The sequence below is a fragment of the Aquila chrysaetos genome, chromosome 9 (genome assembly GCF_900496995.4).
Source record: "Aquila chrysaetos chrysaetos chromosome 9, bAquChr1.4, whole genome shotgun sequence".
Lineage (NCBI taxonomy): Eukaryota > Metazoa > Chordata > Aves > Accipitriformes > Accipitridae > Aquila > Aquila chrysaetos.
Genome location: NC_044012.1, coordinates 29,537,050 through 29,555,403, shown reverse-complemented (window position 1 = coordinate 29,555,403; position 18,354 = coordinate 29,537,050). Strand labels below are relative to the sequence as shown.

Genomic DNA, 18,354 nt, shown 5'->3' with positions numbered 1-18,354 from the left:
CGCACTGAAGGCGGCAGCATCGGTTACGTCCCTCTGCGGCTGACGGGGACTCCAGATGCTTTGTATTAGAGATGCGTAAATAACTCCTAATGAAGCTTTTCTCATCAGCGTTTTGCATTTTTTTCCCTTTCCCCTTTGGGCTGACTTTCTCCTGCCTTTGTCACTCTTTTCCCCAAAGGGGCAAAAGGGTTTTTCTGGCTTTTTTTCATTCACGCAATGACTTTTGCATTTTCTGTGCCAGGTCTTGGCAGAGACACTGGACATGCATCTTGTGGGTCTGCCCCTCTCTGACCCTACCCCTCGGCCAGGGTGGTGTCCCGGGGCAGGTGACAGTGCCCAGTGGCCACGAGGACAGGGTGCTATGGCTCTGGGGACCCGCAGTGCCCACCTGTGCCCCCAGGTTGTGCAGCCGGGCTGTCCCTCTGGCCACAGGGATGGCTCACTGGGCAGGCACGTGGCTGATGGAGACCAGGGGTGGGCTAATGTTTTCAGAGGAACAGCTTTCCAGTGGGGAACAATTGTGGTGTTTTGGTGTAATCTGACAGTTTTGATGTTTACATAATTTATTTTCTCCCTTTTATTTAACTATTAAATTATTTTTATTTGATAAAAAGGGGAAAACTGTAATATTTATACATAGATATTTCATATCTTCTTGCGTCATGACTTCAGCATTACCAAAATATTTCCCTATTCCCAAATTTTGTGGGGAACGCCTTGGGGTGGGACAGAAAGGTCTGACAGTGGTTTTGCGGGGCGGCAGGGCTCAGGACACCCCCTCTCCCCTCCCCAGATTGGCCACCGCGACTTTGACGTGGAGAAGCGGCTGCGGCGGGACCTGCGGCGGACGCGTGCCCTGCTCGCTGACGTGCAGCTGCTGCTGGCAGCCCCCGGGGAGCCCGGTGCCAGCACCCAGGAGCTGGAGCGGCTGCGCAAGCAGGTAGGTGCCGTCGGACGAGCGGGCATCTCCCTGCCCCTTGGAGCACCATCACCCTTTACCTCGGCTGAGGGGAAGCTGCAAGAAATATTTGCAGATCTGGTTTTAATTGTGCGTGGGCCGAGCGGTGACCCCGTGCTGTACGAGCATCGTGCCGCCCAGGCCAGTGTGAGAAGTGCTTCTTGTGCTGAGGAGGGTCTCCTTGTAAGGAGCACTTCTCTGTAATTAAGCCAACAGTGGTTAAGTATTTTTTCCTTTTTTTTTCCTGCAGCCCTGTTAATTACCTTCTGTTCAGCGCGTTTTCTATCTCTCTAATAAGGAGCTCCAGCGGCGCTGGGTTCGGGACATGTTGCCATAGGGATGCTGTAAGGCAGGAGTAGGGATTGCAGCGGATTTGCCGTAGTTTAAGTGCGGTTCACAGCCAGCACTGAGCGACCCGGCGAGCGGCTGCAGACGGGTGCCACACTTGTGCCCACCGTGCTGGTGGCCAGGGACGGCCTCAGCCCTGGGGTGAGCTCGGGGTCCGTGGGGTGCCCTGCCACGGGACAGGGGTGGCACGGGGCTGTCCATCCGCAGGCTGGCTGTGCACATGTATCCTGCGATGTCGAGCACCGGGGCTGAGCTAACGATGCCGGTCCTCCGAAACCGCTCAGTAATTAATCTGTACTGTACGTTTCCCCTGGAAACAAACTAATAGGGAGGCATGAGCGATTCCAACAACATACATATATAATTGAGATAATAGTTCTGCATAAATAACATCTGTGAGCAGCAGCTGTTCCCACCTGTGCCGACAGAGAAGGGGAAGGTGAGCTCGGCCTGATGTGGCCGATGGAGCACCTGTGCTCCTGCTCGTGCCCATGCCCTTACTGGTGTCCCTGCCTGTGCCTGTGCCACTGACCTGGACAGCCAGGGCCAGGATGGCCATAGCCGGGGCAGGCAGCAGGAGCGGCCATCTTTTGGCACTCGTGCATTCTCTCTTACACATTGTTGAGCTAATGCTGTAATGCTACGCTTAACAATTAATCCCTCAGTATTTCCCAAATCCTGCTTGGGGGCTGGAAATGATGCACAGCCCCTGCCTTGCTCTTTCCCAGCCCCCAGTGCTCTTAATCGGGCTGGGAACTACGCTCAGCACTGGAGCTCGCTGCAGTGGGCTGATGCTGAGGGACCCCTTCCACATGCTGATCTGAGGGACGAAGCGGCGATGCCGGGATGCTTACACTGCCTGGCGAGTGTGGCCATCCCGGTGGTGTCCAGCCTGATCTTGCTAGGGGAATAACGCCTTGTTCCGCAAGCAGCCCCCTCCCTGCAGCGAGGCAGGCTCGTGCAGAAGGTTGCTTTCTCTTGCCTGTGGCTGCGGTGCCATAAGGTCCATCCCCTGCTCCTTCCCAGCTCCTGCAGTGGGTGGCCTCTGCCCACTTTGGAGGAGAGCAGAAAGCCTTAATATTGGGAATATTGAGTTTTTGCTGCGCCACCAACACCGAGATTCTGCGTGCATTAAAAATGCCTCATGATTATTCCGTCCTTTAAATTTAAACGATTTCTAATGGCATTCATGACGACTTTCTCAAAAGCCAATACATCCTACCACCAGCCCACAAACCACCACAAGAATAAAAACTTTGCTAAAATGCTACATTTCTGTTAATCAAAATCCATATGGCTAGAAGTATAGCATTGTTTCTTAATAAGGCTGAAGCATCCATTTTATGCAGGTATTTAACAGATGGTGTAGCACAGGAATCTAATGTTGTTCAGAAGTTCATACATTATGCATTTTGGGGGGGGGGGTGGGGTGTTTCAATTTATTCTTCCCAAGTGGGAAAATTCCATTACATGAAGTGAAATGGAGGCTGGTATTTAATGAGAGGTCCTGGAGATGTGTTTCTCTCTGATTAAACTATCTGGAGTTTTAGTGTAATCGTGGCAGGGGAAAGGCAGTCCCAGTGGCTGGTTGTGGACAGGGTTGCTTCTGGAGAAGCCCGAAGCTGGGCAGGTGGAAAAGCCCTTGGCCATAAAACCAGCAGTGAGTCCAATTGGCATCTTTAACACCTCCCAGCAGCTATCGCTCGGGTCATTTCGGTAACGGCTGCCTGAGCTTTATGCAAAATACAAAGGCTATTTTTCACCTGGTGGAAGAAAGGGGAACACAGCGCATGTTGCTGTGAGCGTGGCTCTGCAGATGTATGAATAGACCAACTAGACAATCCATCAGCACGGGCTGAGTTTGGACACGGGCACATCATTTTAAATAATGGTTTTGCAGGATTCAAACTGCTAACTGTCTCTGTGCCAGAGCTTTATATTTCCCACAGTGAGCAGCTTCTGGTGGGCACTGTAGCTGGAGACCCAAAGATGTCTGGGGTTATTTCTTTCCATCTGTTCCTTGGTTCAGGCAGGGGTGACAGAAGGGCGCAGAGATGGAAACAGTGGTCCTAGGAGCTGAGATTTTCTCACCGAAGGAGTTAAAAATAGTGAGAAGGGGATGCAATTTAGGCAGGAGGGTGGAGGCTGAAGATCACAACCCCCCGATGTTTCCATGTGCACCAGAAAGGCCAGTGCTCTGGCCCTGGGATGGAGGGGGAAAAGATTTCCATCGCTGCTGGCTGCAGTGGCAGCGTTTGGTCACCCTCCATGCGTGGCCAGCCCCTGGGGGCTGGTGTGCTGCGTCCCCCCCAAGCGCGGGGCTCTCCCTTACGGCGGGCGGGTGGCAAGGAAGGCAGGTGGCTGGGCAGGGCTGGCAGCGGCCGTTCAGAGATCATACTGTGCCAGGTATATAAAAAGAATCATTGACTTTAAGGGAGAAACGCCTTCCATTTCCTCTGCAGATTAGGCACTGAGGAAGTAAATTACCTGCTCAACTTTTCCAAGTAGGTCTCAATCACACCAAACGGTTGAGGGAAATGAGCTGAGGATTGCTCCAGTTATAGTACTTCATAATCCCCCCCCTTTTTTGAGGGAGAGAGTTAAAAAAAGACAAGTAAACCTTGAGAAAATAGCCTAAAATGCTCAAACTCTCACCGTGGTGTGCAGCAGCTCCTGTTGCCCCTGGGAGCTCTGCATCCTCTGCAGGAGAACAGGGACTGGGCACGGGAACTGAGCGGCAAGTGGAGGGGTTTAGTTTTCTTTTTCATAAAGAAAAGAAAGAAACCCAAGCGAGCAAGGGAAGGAACTGGATGTTCAGGTACAGCCTACGTAAACTCCTCCGTCCTGGCGGTGTGAGTTTTTGGGATGACGCTGCATCTTCCAGATGTTTGCAGCCCATTTAAGATCATTGTAGTCTTAATGGCTGAGCTATAAAAACCAAGAGCAAATTAGCATTTATAAATGTGATATTTCATGTATATTTGCAAATGCAATTTATGCCACATGAAAAGCCCATTTGTAAACTCTGAATCATGAATTGCTCTAATCAGAAATTACATGTAATTCACATAATTTTGCAAATTAATGATCCCGGCTCTACCTTACCACGGCAGTGCCAAGGCAGAGGGTGGATGTGCAGTTCGAGGCGCTTGCTTCAGCACTCAACAGGACAGTCAGTGGTGTTAGGATCCACAGTTAGGTGTGCCGGGAGCTGGCAAGGACGCCCTGCTGCACCAGCTGGGAAGGGAAAAGTTTTCACTGTAAACCAGGAGCAGACGGGCTGAAGAGCAGCACAGATTTTAAAAGGTTGAGTTTCCATGTGCATTAGCAGGGGAAAATACTCTGGGGGTGAAGTGTAAATAGACATGGCTGTGTGGCAAGGGGAACAGCATAATCAGCACATGGTTTCTGCTCCTTTAATGATGATCTCCCCCAATTTTTCCCAGTTGGAAGAGAGCGAAGCAAAGTGCGCAGAGGCCCAGAAGTCCCAGCAGACCACGGCCCTGGAGCTGGAGAACTTGCATACAGAGCTGGAGACCCTCAGCAGAAACAAGACCCTGGTGCGTTCGTGGAGACGCAGCCGGGACAGGGGAGGTGGGAGGGCAACAGTGCAGTCCTACCTCCTTGTGTTTGATAGCAATAATCAACTTTTTTACTAAATCAGCAATAATCAACATATTTACTAAATCACCAAACATATTTACTAAATCACTGAATGTATTTACTAAATCACCCAGCCTCTTTGGGAACAACAGCCCCCAGGTGGTTTAATGGATGGATGAAATTACTAGAAGGGCACAGCATGCCGTAGTCCCCCTCTGCAGATACGCAGGAGCTCCCTTTGCCTCTCCCGGTGCAAGCATGGGGTTGGAGGCTGGCGGCAGCGCATTCCCAAGGACGCTGCTGTCCGGGCGGTGCTGTGCCGTGGGTCCCCCATGGGATGTGCGAGCCAGCGGCCCTGTGGGTCCTCCCGCAGGTGGACGAGCAGCTGTACCAGCTGCAGCACGAGAGAGCCGACCTCCTGAAACGCATCGATGAGGACCAGGAAGACCTGAACGAGCTAATGGAAAAGCACAAGGCTCTGATCGCCCAGGTAGGAGGCGGGGCAGTGGAGGCTGGACAGCATCTCCCTCCCTGGGAGGGTGCTTGGGAAAACCTGCGGCCTGTCTGAGAGCAAGCGGGAGTCCCCATCGGTGCACAGCAAGGCAGGGACCCCAGGACACAGATGCTGTGATGAGAGGAGAGGATGGCTCACGGCTCCAGCTCCTCTCACCCGTAGTTTTGAGTCGTCTTTCAAGAGATGTCTTGGCTTTTATTTCAATAGTTGGGAAATCCTATAGCATCCCCATCTGGATCCTTTTCTATTCTTTCCTTTGCTGTTTTCTCATGCAGAGCTTAAAAAGTGCTGACAGACAGCCCTGGGGCTTTCTGCGCAATATCCAGACTAAGGCCGGCTCTCCCAAAGGATTGTACTTGGAGCTGAGGGACCCCAAGGCTCCCAGTGGAGCAGGGGTAGGCTGGCGAGACTGACAATTCACAGTCTGGTGCCCCTTGCAGTCGTGTTACGGAGCTGGGAGTCTGTATCTGAAAGGACCCTGAGGACAGAAATGACCTTGACAATATGGTTTCTTTCCTGATCTACAAATATTTGTTTCAAAAATGAGGAAAGTTGCATTGAGTCGGGAGAATTAAGCTCCTTCAGTCCAGTGCAGGAGTGACTCGCTGTTTTGGTGGTAGGAGGTGCAGGCATGAGCCAGCCTTTGGCACCATGCTCTTCACAGCATGTGCCTGCTGCTCTGAGGCCTCGGGTCTGCTCCCACTGCTGCGCTTAATCTTTCCGCAGTCGGCAACGGATATCGCTCAGATCCGGGAGCTGCAGACACAGGTGGAAGATGTGAAGAAAGAAAAGCAGAGCCTTCAGGAGAAGGTAATTCCTCCCCAGCCCGCAGCACCCAGAGCTGAGAAGCGAGAGAGCCATCCGGGTGTCCTCTGATGTCTGTGCCTGGTGCATCACTGGTGTCACTCATGGATGCCATGTTCTTGTCTGAAATTAGTCCAAGTCTACGCTGGTGGTACCAAGCCATTTCTCCTTTGTAAAACAGTCAGGTTCGTCCCCTCTTCCTGACGCGCCATGCATGCCCGAGAGCAGCATGGTGCAGAAGCCACTGTCTGCCTGCTGCATGCCCACAGCCCTGACCCTGCGGGCAGGATGGGGCCAGGAAAGGCTGCAGGGCTCTGCCAGCAATGGCCTTGCGCTGGAGAAAGCTTTCCCTGGCAAGGGTCTCAGGATGGAGAGCCCCACTTCTCTCTCCTCCCTTCCTGAGCTGCTGGTGCCGTGGCCGGCGTGGGGCTGACCCTGGGGTGGGTGCCGGCGGGTGCTCCGCTGCCTCGCATCTGCGGCTGCACCGGCCCTCCTGGAGTGCTTGGATTTAATTTTCAACACATGAGTAATCCCATTAACTTAAGTGCTTTACTGGAGCATAGCTAAGCTGCCCAGGAATCAGAAGCAGGACTCGCTCCCTCCGAGGTGGAGCAGGTGGTGCTTTAGAGATAGGCCAGATAAAAGAAGACAAATTCCCGTAGTTCTAGGTCAAATACAAAACCTGAACCAAACTTGTACTGGGATCACTAAAAGGGCAGTTTGCTTTGGAGATCTCAGTGTAACGGCTAAAGAAACAGCTCGGTCCAGGCAGCTTTCCACACAGGGGTAAATTGTGAATTTTCACGCCTGCTGTCCTCAAGGAGTCTGCGAGAAGAGAAAAGCAAAAGAGACCCAGACACTTATCATCTTGCCAGCACATTTTTCATTCAAACATACATGTTCGTGTCATGCATTTATTGTGTGGTATTAACAGCAGGGAATCCTTCAGGAAACCGAAGGCAATGCTTTTCCATAGTGCCCTGTCACCTCAGGGGCCATGAGAGGTCCTCGGTGCACGTCACACCAAGGCGAGGGACTGGTGGGGGATCTGCGAAAGGGACCGGGAGGTGCTTGCATGGGTCAGGGGCCAGAGAAGTGCTAACACAGCCCACCCTTTCCCAGCTGCATGCAGCGCAGGCAAGAGCGGCGCACCTGGAGCAGTGCCCAGCCGAGCGCTCCATCGTCAGCCGGCAGGAAGCCTGCATCCGTGACCTGGAGAGCCAGCTGGACTTCCAGGCTGTGCAGATGAAGCGCTTTGAGGTACCACCTTTTCACCACTCGCAGAGGGGATGCGGAGTCCCGGGGAGATGTAGCTTGCTTGGAAAAGGCGGGCGCAGTGATGCCACCCCCTCAGCTTTGGGGGAAGAAGCACCGGGAAGGGGTGGGGAGGGACAGGGGGGGTCTTTGGCCAGCTCTCCTGTGCTTGTGGGCAGTCCATATAGTTCATGCCAATGCCATTGTCTATACCTGCTTCACTGTGGTGGTTGATGAAAGCCAACAGTGGGCCCAGTGCTATAAACACCTGGAGGAATATATAGTCCCTGTCTCTGGACACAGAGCACGGTGTGTGCTGACTGCTCAGCACATCCATCACAGCACCTTTCTGACAGGCATCCCTCTGCTCTGGCATCATCCAGAAGTCAGGACGTCAGGCTCGATGGCAATATTTCACTGTTGCCGTTAATCGGCACATCTACTGGCACCCCGCGATATGTTTTTACTGTCGCTTTTCCACGAGTCGCGCTGCCTGAATGAACCCAGCCTGGGGGCGAAGGAGAATGCTCTTGTGCCCCCAAAGCAGCAGCCGGCTCTGTGGGAGCCCCGGGGGATGCGATGTGGTCCTGGTGGATGGTGCTACCTGTTGTGGTGGGTGCAAAGGTGGGTGCAGGGATGGGCTGGGGACACTGGGGTCTGCACCCACTGCAGGCAGCTGCCGCCACTTGCAAGGTTTCAGGGTGATGCTTGATAATTAGAATAATAGTGACTGGCTCTGTGGCGTGAGTCGGGGAGGGAGTGCTGTCCACATCGCTTGATGCTCGTGGAGAGCTTCGTAACTCCTCGCCTCCATCTCCTTTGCTTCACCTCACACCCTCCTCCCCAGGTGCTGGTTCTGCGCTTGCGAGACAGCATCATAAAGATGGGCGAGGAGCTGGAGAAGGCGGCCGAGTCGGAGGCGCGGGAGAAGGAGAGCACCAGGTACTACCAGAGGAGGATGGAGGAGATGAAGGCTGACATGGACGAGCTGGTGCAGAGGGAGCTGGAGTCCAGCCGTCGGCGTGTGGAGCTGGTAAGGGGGTGCTGCCCCCGCAGCTTGCATGGCCCCAGGGCCATGGGGAGGGGAGGGTTGCTGCTGCTGCTGCTGCTGCAGATTACCCCTCCGTAACCTGCCGATTGGCATGAGGGTCCCAGAAAAGTAATTTTCTGTGTGGTGCTTTGTGTGCTCTGTGTTTGGAGATGGAGCTGGCCAATTTGCTGTTAGCTGGCCCCCACGCAGGTAAGCCGTGTTTCCTGGGCTGCTTCCCCACAGCTGCCCCGGGTCTTGCTAATGTTGGGGTGTTGGGCTCAGCTTTGGCGAGCGGAGCTGGGGAGCGTCGGAGAGGTAGCGAATTACTTTTGCATCCCTCTGCAGCCCCAAACCATTGACCCGAAGCTGTTATCGAGGCACCTCGCATTTTGTTCCTCCATGGCTGGGCTGGCAGCCTGGGCAGTCCCTCTTTTGTCCAGGGAAGATTGTTCCAGGAAGGAGATTGCTTTGCCTGCTCAGCTCTAAGAAATGCTGAGAAGTTGCTCAGGTCATTCCTGCACCACCTTGTGCTGGTTTTCCTCGTGTCGCGGTGCTGCGCGTTCCCCCGGCACAGGGGAAATGCCCTGTCCTCCTGCCAGCCCGCCATGTGCTGAAAGCCGGTCGCATGGCTCGGTGTGCCGGGGCTCAGCCCAAGCGCCAGCTCCTCATGGTGCTCCTGGCTTTGCCAAATAACCCCCGTGTGGCGTGGCGTCATCAGACAGTGCCAACAAGCAGCTAACCTGCTCTGCGTGTGCAAAACCCCAACCAGATTTGGAGTACAGCGAAAACGGATTCACCTTCATTTTAGTCTTTTATGAGCATCTCTTTTCATGTTGGTTTTTTCCAGTAAACAAAAGGAAAGCCTTGCTTCCAAGCAATAATTGAAAGATATTGCATTTCTGCTGGCAGTGGAGCCACATTAGAAGCAGTTATTTTATCAATAATCTTTTATTTAACAATCAAGGAGATTTCAGCATTTATTTTGCCCTGAGGCTGCCAACCTTTCTGAAGGGAATGGTGCTTTAGTGTGAATTATTCCACAACCCCAGCCTGTGCCACGCACAGGCTTTATCCTTGCTCTGCCAGCCTGAATCCTACGTGCTCACACATGGCTCTGGCTGCTGGGACACCCTCCCCCGGGGCACGAAACGAGTCTCCCCTCTAGGTTGGAGTTGTGCAGCCATCGATGCTCTTCAGAGTCATGAGATTTTAAAATGAGAGGCTCTGCTGGGTGCGCCCTGTGTGCCCACAGCCCCGGGCATGCTGGGCAGCATCCCAGGCAGCAGGGCTGCCCGCTGGGCTTGCAGCAACCCACTGCGGGGCCAGATCCTGCTGCTTTCCCTGCGGGCGCCAAGCGAGACACGGCTTCAGTTGCTATGATAACTGTGTGTTTATTGCAGCTTTGTTAGAAACGCGATGTTTTGGAACACAGATGCGCTGTCTGTTAGGATACGGGTGGGTTCTTTTAACTGTATTTTTGTATTTATGCATATATTTTTAGAAGCTTTTTGAATGTTTCATATGGGGATGTGAATGATGTGTATAGCAAGATACTTGGCCTTCTTATCACGCTTCTGTTCTCACAAATGAAGTCTGCAAAAAGTCTGACAGGGATTTTAGAGGCACCTCCCTGGAATAAGTCACAAAACCCAATAAACAGACAAACTCACAAGCCAATACTGAGGGGTCTGGGTTTATCTGGACACCCAGACATTTGGGGTTATCTGGCATCTGCTGCAGCGGGGGCAGGAGGAAGGAGCCAGGCAAGCCCTGCAGTGCGTGAGCTCCTCCAGACACATCACATCAGCCCTGGGTTTCTCCCCGCCGCCATGAGGCGACTGGTTGGGGTGATGGCTCCGCAGGAACCAGGGCTCCGTGAGCCCACCGTGGCATGGCCACGTTGGAAGCCAGGGACTGCTGCGGTGTTCCTTGGGAGCAGAGGCATTCCCCCAGATTATGTGTACTCTTAACAGCACTTAAATAAAACATCGCGGGAGAGCTGTGATCACAGAGCCCAGCCGTGCTTGTCGAGAGGCTGGTGGAGAGCATCAATAGTTAATAGAAAGCCACTTACGGCTCTGCTCCTGTTAAATCCCCCATCAATTATAAATACTGCATGAATTATTCACTTAACATTACTTAAGTCATGGTCTGCACCTAACAATTTTTTTTTATATTTATTTAAATAAACAGTTGCGAGGTTGTGGACTTGCAGCGCGCTGTCAGGGTTTAAGCGATGCATTGAAGGGACAAATTCGTTGTACAGATTGGGTTAGAAATCCCGTCTTGATTCCTAAGGGTCCTAAGAGCTGGTGCCTGTATATAAGGTATTTTATTCTCACAGCTCGTATTTATCAGTGGTGGAGGCACTTGAAAATCCTGTCCCACCGTCCCCGCACCTTCAGCCAGGCTCAGGACAGCTATTTTCATCCCTCCCTCATTTTTGACCCAGCTTTGGGCAGTTGGGAGGCAGACTCATGCCATTCACAGGCAGCAGGGAAGATCCAGCAAGAAGCACGGATGGGAGCTGGAGAGCTGGCTGCCAGGCAGATGGCTCTGCCTTATGAATTTTGTAAGAAGAATGGGTTTTGAACACTTTCCAAGCCTGGTGCCATCGCACCGAGGGAGGCATGTTTTCTAACGCCGGGGGTAGTACTTGGCCCTGGTTGTCACTGTCTTTGCTCTGGTTGCATGTACTGGATTTCCTCCATGGAACTGTAGCTCCTCTTCCAATAAAATCTGGATCCCAGCCTGCAACAGCTCCTCGTTTCTCAGCTGCTATGCTGACACCCTGAGCTTGACAGGCTAGACCCAGCCGCCTGGTCTCCTTGGGCCACAGCAGAAACTGAGTCATAGAGAGAAGCGAGAGATAAATTTCCAACTTAGAGTCAGTCCTGGAGAGCTTAAAAACAAGCTCTGGTCTCTTCACTCATCGTGTATGCAGGCGCGTTCATTCTTGTCCCGATATGAGAGTCCCCTGGTGCAGCTGCCTGCTGCGGTGCAGGGAAGGATGGAGCAGGGGCTGGGACCAGGCGCGGGGCAGGGCTGTGTGGGGCGATGAGCTGCCGTCACTGTGGCTGGGACCAGCCACTGGCTGGGATTTCCCTCCTGAGGCTGCTGTTAGGGCAGGATGGTGCTGGGTGCTGGGCACGGCTCCTGGCTTCGGTGCTCTGGAGATGATGCTGGAGATGGGTAGATGGTCCATCGTGAGCATGAGGGAGACAAGGGTGTGTTTGCAAGAGGCTTCATCTCAACTGCTTTGGGTGTCCACAGCCATCACTAAAAGCCCTGGGCAGGGGCAGGGACAGGGGCAGGGATGTTGCATGAGGACCCTGTCCCATGCCTTGCCTTTATGGGGTTGTTTTCACAGAGCTTCTGGCAGAGCATCTCCCTCCTTACCTGTGGGTTTGCTGCAGCAGAGGCAGAAGATGCGAGCTACTAACAAGCCAGGATGGACTAATTTGCATTTTAGACAGTAATTCTTTCAGTAGGTGCCAAGTAATAACTAAAAAGCTTAAAAAGGCTCATGTTTCTGTAAGGGGGTACCTACGGCTGTGCTGCCGATGACTGAACTGCCTGTACAGCTTGGATTTCACGGGAGAAATCAAGTGGCTGCCGGAGGCTGGAATGAGAGCTCTGTAGTGGGAGCTCAGCTGCAGGCAGGAGCCCCCGGGGTCCGTCCTGCCCCGGAGAGCCGGGTGCCTCCCACCCGGTGGGCTGCACCGGGGCACCTTCCTGGGGTGCCCAGGGAAAAGCAGGGGCTGATCCTGCTGGGATGAAGCCCCGGCTGGCAGAGACGGGTGCCAGGGAGCCGGCCGGACTCGCTGCATCTCCTCCAGCGACCCTGTACTGACAGACAGCTCCACTAAACCCCCCCCCCCCCCCGAGCCCCCACTGCTGGGGCACGCCGCGGGGGGATCTTGCGGGCCCTATCTTAAAATCAGGTTTCTTTAATGAAGCTGCGAAATTCATCAGCATAATAATTAACTATTTTTACTGAAAACTGAAGTACAGGTGTGAAGATATTCTTCACAATTTTTTTTTTAAAAAAAGGTGAGAGTCACAGTGTAAACAATCTTTTTTTCTGGTTCTTATGATGGCAGATCTCCCTTGTAATGCAGCAGCCCTGTTATCGCCACGCAATCCAGCATGCTGTAGCACATTACAGCCTGATCTCTGTTTTTTGGTGGTTTTTTTTTTTTTTTTTTTCATTTGCAAGCTTTAAAGATTTTTTGGCTCTTTCAGTGAACTTGAGAAGCGAAGTGGGAGCTGTTTATGCCTCCAGCCGGGAATGCCACACTCCCACCCAGGCAAACCTACAGCTCCCAGCAGGGTCCCAGCCAAACCCTCTGATGTCTCCGCAGCCCTCGGCCCCAGCACCGCCTGCTCCCGGGTCTTTCCAAACTGCTCTTTTCTTTAAAAGCTGATGACTTTGACGAAGTGTAATGACAATTATCATCAAAGGGAGCCAGTCCTTAGAGGTGAGGTTGGGTGATGGAGGAGCTGCGAGTGAAAACTCGACCGTGTACACACTAATTAGGTCTGTTGTACAGCAGGTGTGTGATTTCTGGTTTGCCGTTAAAGAAGTAAATTCTTCAGGAAATCATCAGCGCTTGTGGCTGCTAACACCAATTATCGTTAACACCAGTGTTTGCGAGTACAGAAAGAACTGCTTGCTCCGTCTCACTCCAGACTTCAACCGTGGAAATTTTGTCACTCCAAACTTTCTGAAAACCTGCGAGTTAATTACTTAATTAAAAATAATAATGATTGATGAATACTGCAGGTGTACGCTAAATTATTCAAATAGAAGCAATCCAAATTGGACTAATTAGATTACACTTCACTTCGAGTGGATGGGAGCTTGCAAAGGTTATGTTGTGACAGCAGAACCACAAACAAAAATAAAAGACAGTGACGAGGACGTGGTGCTGGATACTCTGCGGTGTCTGCCTTGGCATCCTTTAGAGTCCCATAAATTATTTCACTACTGTTTTTGCTCAGCTCTTTTTAACTTATCTTCAAATGCTTCCGAGACAAAATTAGGTGAAAAAGAAACTCTTAAGAAAAAGAGGTTTTAGAAATCCTTTTCCAGAGAAGCAATGAAAACGAAGCCAGGATGTAGAGAGATGGGGGGGTGAAGGGGCAGGAGGTAGGGAGCTGCCAGCGGAGATGTCCCCTCTGCCCCTGTTTCCAGGTGGGTTCTGGCCAGGGGCTGAATCATCTCCAGATGCCTGCTGGTGCCCCTCGCACGGCAGGCTGCCCAGGGCTGGAGCATCTTTTTCTGGCCGTTGGAAAAGACTGCTGGCGAACTGCAGGAGGCAGCCCCAGCGATGCTCGGGGAGACGGTGGGCAGCGCGATCTTGCCTGCCGGCTGTGCAGGGACAGAGTGGGGCAGCCCCCCGCCCAGGAGTGGGGAGCCCCCAGGGAGCTGCCAGCCCACGTCTCCTCCTGTCCTTGCTGGCTGTCCTTGCCTTGTGCAGAGCCCACGCTTGTCTTGACCTCTTCCTTCGTGGTGCTGGCTGCCGGCTGGGTGACAGCCTTGCTGCCATGCCATGCTGGCAGCAGGGTGCCGGGGGCTGTGTCCTCACCACCCCTCCCTTGGCTTTCTCTTGTCTGGGTACCCACGAAGTTGCAGCGATATTTCCCCTTTGCAGCAAATCTCTTCATTTCCAACCTGTCCTTGCAGTGAGAGTGGGTGGTGCCATGAGAGGGGCGGGTGGTCTGGGGGCTGCAGGGGATTTGGGCAGGACTGGTGCTGAGGGGCCGTATGAAATGCAGGGAAAAGCAGCTGGCAGGCCAGACCTGCTGCTGAGCACTCGGCTGTGACACTTGCAGTAGGAATTGATTTTTTTGCAGTTTAACTCATGTTGTCAGGGTCTTTCCAGCATGGATGTGCAGCAGCATCCTCCTGTGAGCTCCCCCGGGCGAGGGCAGGAGTCCGGGCTGTGAGCACCAGCATCTCAGCATGGATTTGCTTTATGCTGACTGTCGCCAAGCGAGCGCCCGTCCCCCTTGTCTTGAGAGAGCCTTTAATTCAGGCTCCCTGTCAGCAGAAATTAACCTCAGCCTTCTAAAATAAATGCTTTTGACCTGCCAGCGGACCGGTGCCGTCGGGTTTTGGGAGTGCTGTGCTCTGGGACGATCTGTCTGCCGATATGCTGTGAATGGGAGAATCTAATTTGGAAATGTATGCAAAACCAGGCAGAACATATATTTTATTTATTGATTATAAAATATACATCAGCTGGGGGTTCTGAGTTGGTTTCTACTGTGTGTGACTGACTGGTTTGGTGGAAGGAGCCTGATCTGCCGGTGCCAATGGGGACTGGAGTTTAATGGCAGAAGTGCTCTCGGCCCCAGTTTGGGAAGCTGGAGCACCTTTCCCTGGGCTCACAGCTGGTGCCACGTCCCCATCTCTCCCCAGGCTCCCCATGCCATGGCCGGCTGCATGGGCAGGTTCCTTGCTGGCCAGGCAGATGGACAGGGTAGGACTGCTTCAAACCGCTGCAAGGCAGGAGAGAAATTAGTGGAGCTTTTCAATGAAAAATCAACATACATGTGAAGCAAAGGACCGTTAGTTCTGCTTCATCATCTCTGGTTTGTGGCAGTAGCTGTAGCCCCTTTCAGGAGCACTGGGGCTTCTTGCAAGTCTGGTATTTACTGCTTTGCAAGGGAGAAGGCAATGATCCTTGCTTCTCTGTGGGAGAAGGAGGGAGTGTGCTTCCAAGGGCTGATGGGGACCCCTTTGGCAGGGCAGTCCTGCACCCAGACCCTGCCTGGCCAGCAGCTCTGGTGCTGGCCCCTGGCCTGGTGGCTGTGGGGTTCCTGCTCTGAGCAAGCAGCACCCCCATCTGCAGGACACCTTTTGGGGAGGCACTGGGCTCCCACAGGGCAGCCCCGGCACTGCTCCTGGTGTGCCATGGGCTGGCAAGAGAAGCCTGGCGAAGGTGTACGTGTGTGGTTGGGGATGAAATCCACCCGTGCATCAGTTTGACATGCAATGCATATTAGATCCCTGTGGAGGGTAAAAAGTAGCAGAAGAAATCTCATAAACAGTTGGAAAATTGGTGCCTTACTCCCCAGGCATTGTGCAGTGTGAGGGCAGCTGCTCCAGCCTTCACCCCCTCCCTGATTAGGTAGAAAGGACTGACTCCTCTGGCAGCCGTTGCCTTATAAGCCCCATTTGTCAGCGTGGCTCCTCTGATTGCAGCTCCCCCAGCAATCCGGGTTCCCCATCAGCAGCAGCACCAGCCGGAGCGTAGGGGCTCTGATAAGGGGCCATCAACGATGAATAACACAGGCAAAAATGACATACAAGTCACCTTTCATCCCCCCAGGTCCAGCCGCAGTGTGCCGTATCGCTCTGGTCCCCAGCAGCCTCTTGTTCAGCATCGTGTGTGGTCTCACGCGTGATGAAGGGCAGTGGCCGGCTGGCTCCGACCGTGGCCACCAAGTCCCAACGTGCAGGGAAGCCGGGAAGGGGGAGAGCAGGTCCCCTCATCCATGGGCGAGGTGGAGCTCTGCCGAGACTGGCGGTGCTGGTGGGGTGCAATGAGGCCGTCACCTGGTGCCTCTGCGGCCAGGTTTTTTCCTTGGCTCCTGGCTGCTGCCCAGGGTGGGGGAGGACAGGCTCATCCCTGGGGTCCAGAGGGACAGGGAGAGGGCACGGCTGTGGGTGCACCACCGCCCGCTCTGCTCTGTGCGGTGTTTCTCTCCCAGGCAGTGCCCCTGCTTCAGCAGAGCCACATGAGCAGGCAGGTCATGACTTTTCTCAGTAAATACATTCTCCCCCTTTTTTCCCCCCTTTTCTGCTCAGAGGGAACAAAAAGCCAGCAACACTCGGCAGTTCATCCTCAGTGAGGATATAAAGCTCAGAGCAGTTACTGTATTAAAAGGGAAATGCTTCTTGCATTTACATTTAGATTGAAACAACGTGTGTCAAAGGTGTCTGATAGCTCCCTGGGATAGCAGTGGCCTGATGCTGGGACCATTCTTGTCAGTTCGCATTATGAAAATAGTTTTTTTGCATTTGAAATTTAATTATATTGACAGAATTATTTCCTTCCTTGAGACGATTGCATGATACAGAGTAAAACATAAAGTGGCTCCGTGCACAAGATCCGGGATCGAGCGCTGGGATGGGTGGGATATGGGGTTCGCAGCCTCCTCCCCACTGCAGCACTGTCATTGTGAGCACAGGGCTGATCGATGTAGCTGCTCTGTGGCTCTGTAAGCACAAGCCTTTCTATTTTGCACTGATTTGAGCCCAAAATGCTGAGCAGCACATTTACTCGGAGCTTTTTCCCTTGCTCTGCCCCTGGCCCGGCCACAGCTCTGCCGGCCTCCTCCTCCTCCTCTTCCTCGCTGGCTGCAGCATCCTTGGGAGCTGTGGATGGGCTGAGCCCAAGCTGAAAGGCAGGGCACAGAAATCGAGCGGTACCGTTTCTCTTCCCCACATCTTGCTGCAGATTTATATTGCTAGAATTCACTTTACAGCAACACCTGAGCCCCGAGAGCTAAAATTCACTTTCCACATAGGCTCGTGCAAGTCAGTTGGCAGAGAGCGAGCATGGAGCAGCCACAGATTATTCTCTGAATGTGACTGCCGCTTTCCTCTGCTTTCAATCAGCCTGGGTACCTGGGGCGATGGTGGTGGTGATAGTACCTCTGCTAGAAGGAGCCTGTTTTAACAACATCATTGTGCTTGAGCAGTGTCAACTCTCATTAAGAAACAGGTATTTTCAGGCTTACGTTCAAATTGCCGCTTGGGTGGCATGTGGGCAGGGGACCCCAAGGTCACCCACAGTGCGTAAAGCCCATGGCCGTGCAGTCCGCAAAATCACCCCGGTGCCCTGCGCAGCCCCCTCCAGAGGCCGCCAGCTCCTCCCTGCCACACAGTGTGGGTGCCACAGACCGTGGGTGCCCAGGGACTGGGGCATCCCTGTGGGGGAGCCAGGCTGGAGCCCCAGCTCAGCAGCATCAGCCCAGCCCCGCGGTGGTCCCATTGCTTTCAGCACACCCGCAGCTGTCATGCAGAAGGCAGCGAGGCGGGGGGACCCCACCAGCTGGGGGGAACCCACCGGGCACTGGGACATGCTGTTTGCTGCTCTCACAGCTGCACCTGGGAGAGTTCATTTGTCAGTGGCCGGAGGAAGGGGGGCCGGGGTGCCAGGAGGGGTGCACATCACTGTGTGCCTGGCTGCCTCCCTGCCAGTCACTGTCAGGTTAATAATAGCAGAACGGAGGAAAGGAGTTAAATGCAGCCGCTGAACTATATTTAATTTGCGCCGTATCCTGGAGCCGAGGAACTGGTTCAGTAGAGACTCTTATCAGGCTGTTTGAAGGGTTGAGCTCTTTATCTAGCAGTTGTTTTACTGCCTGGTCTTGCAGTTGTATATAGCTGAATACAGGCACGTAGCCAGCCAAAGCTTGGGGTTTGCTCCCCTTGGGCTTTTCTCCTCTCGGAGGTCAGCGTTTCACTGTGTGCCCCTTCCTAAGGCCCCGGCCACTTTGTGGGGCCTGCCCCGGTGTGGGGAGCATCTCCGTTGCCTGGGCAGTAGGCCATCCCCATGAGACTCGGAGCACTCCACAACAAAACAGGTCCTTTCCACCCTCTGCATTTGCCCGAGCTGGGAGGAAGGCAAAGGGCTCTTAAGCGCTGAGTTTCAGAAAGCTTCTTGGCAGCATTCAGGTTTTCACCAATACCAGCGCATTTCCAGAAGCAACTGTGATGCTGTGCAGCCCGAACTGGGATATTTCTTTGCATGTTTTTATGAACTGAAATGCTCTTCCCCTTGGGCCCGCGCACCCGGTGATCCCAGGGCTTTCATTATTTACTCT

General features: G+C 53.5%; 1 protein-coding gene across 5 annotated transcripts in view; it reads left to right on the top strand.

The window, feature by feature from the left end:
- MYO18B (myosin XVIIIB) overlaps positions 1–18,354 on the top strand; it is a 77,595-nt gene that overhangs the window by 45,282 nt on the left and 13,959 nt on the right. For all 5 annotated transcript variants that reach the window (XM_030025068.1, XM_030025069.1, XM_030025067.1 and 2 more), the window contains 6 exons: positions 794–940; positions 4,753–4,866; positions 5,283–5,399; positions 6,150–6,233; positions 7,350–7,487; positions 8,329–8,514. In XM_030025068.1, the coding sequence (XP_029880928.1) occupies positions 794–940; positions 4,753–4,866; positions 5,283–5,399; positions 6,150–6,233; positions 7,350–7,487; positions 8,329–8,514 (786 nt within the window). The remainder of the gene's footprint in view (positions 1–793; positions 941–4,752; positions 4,867–5,282; positions 5,400–6,149; positions 6,234–7,349; positions 7,488–8,328; positions 8,515–18,354) is intronic.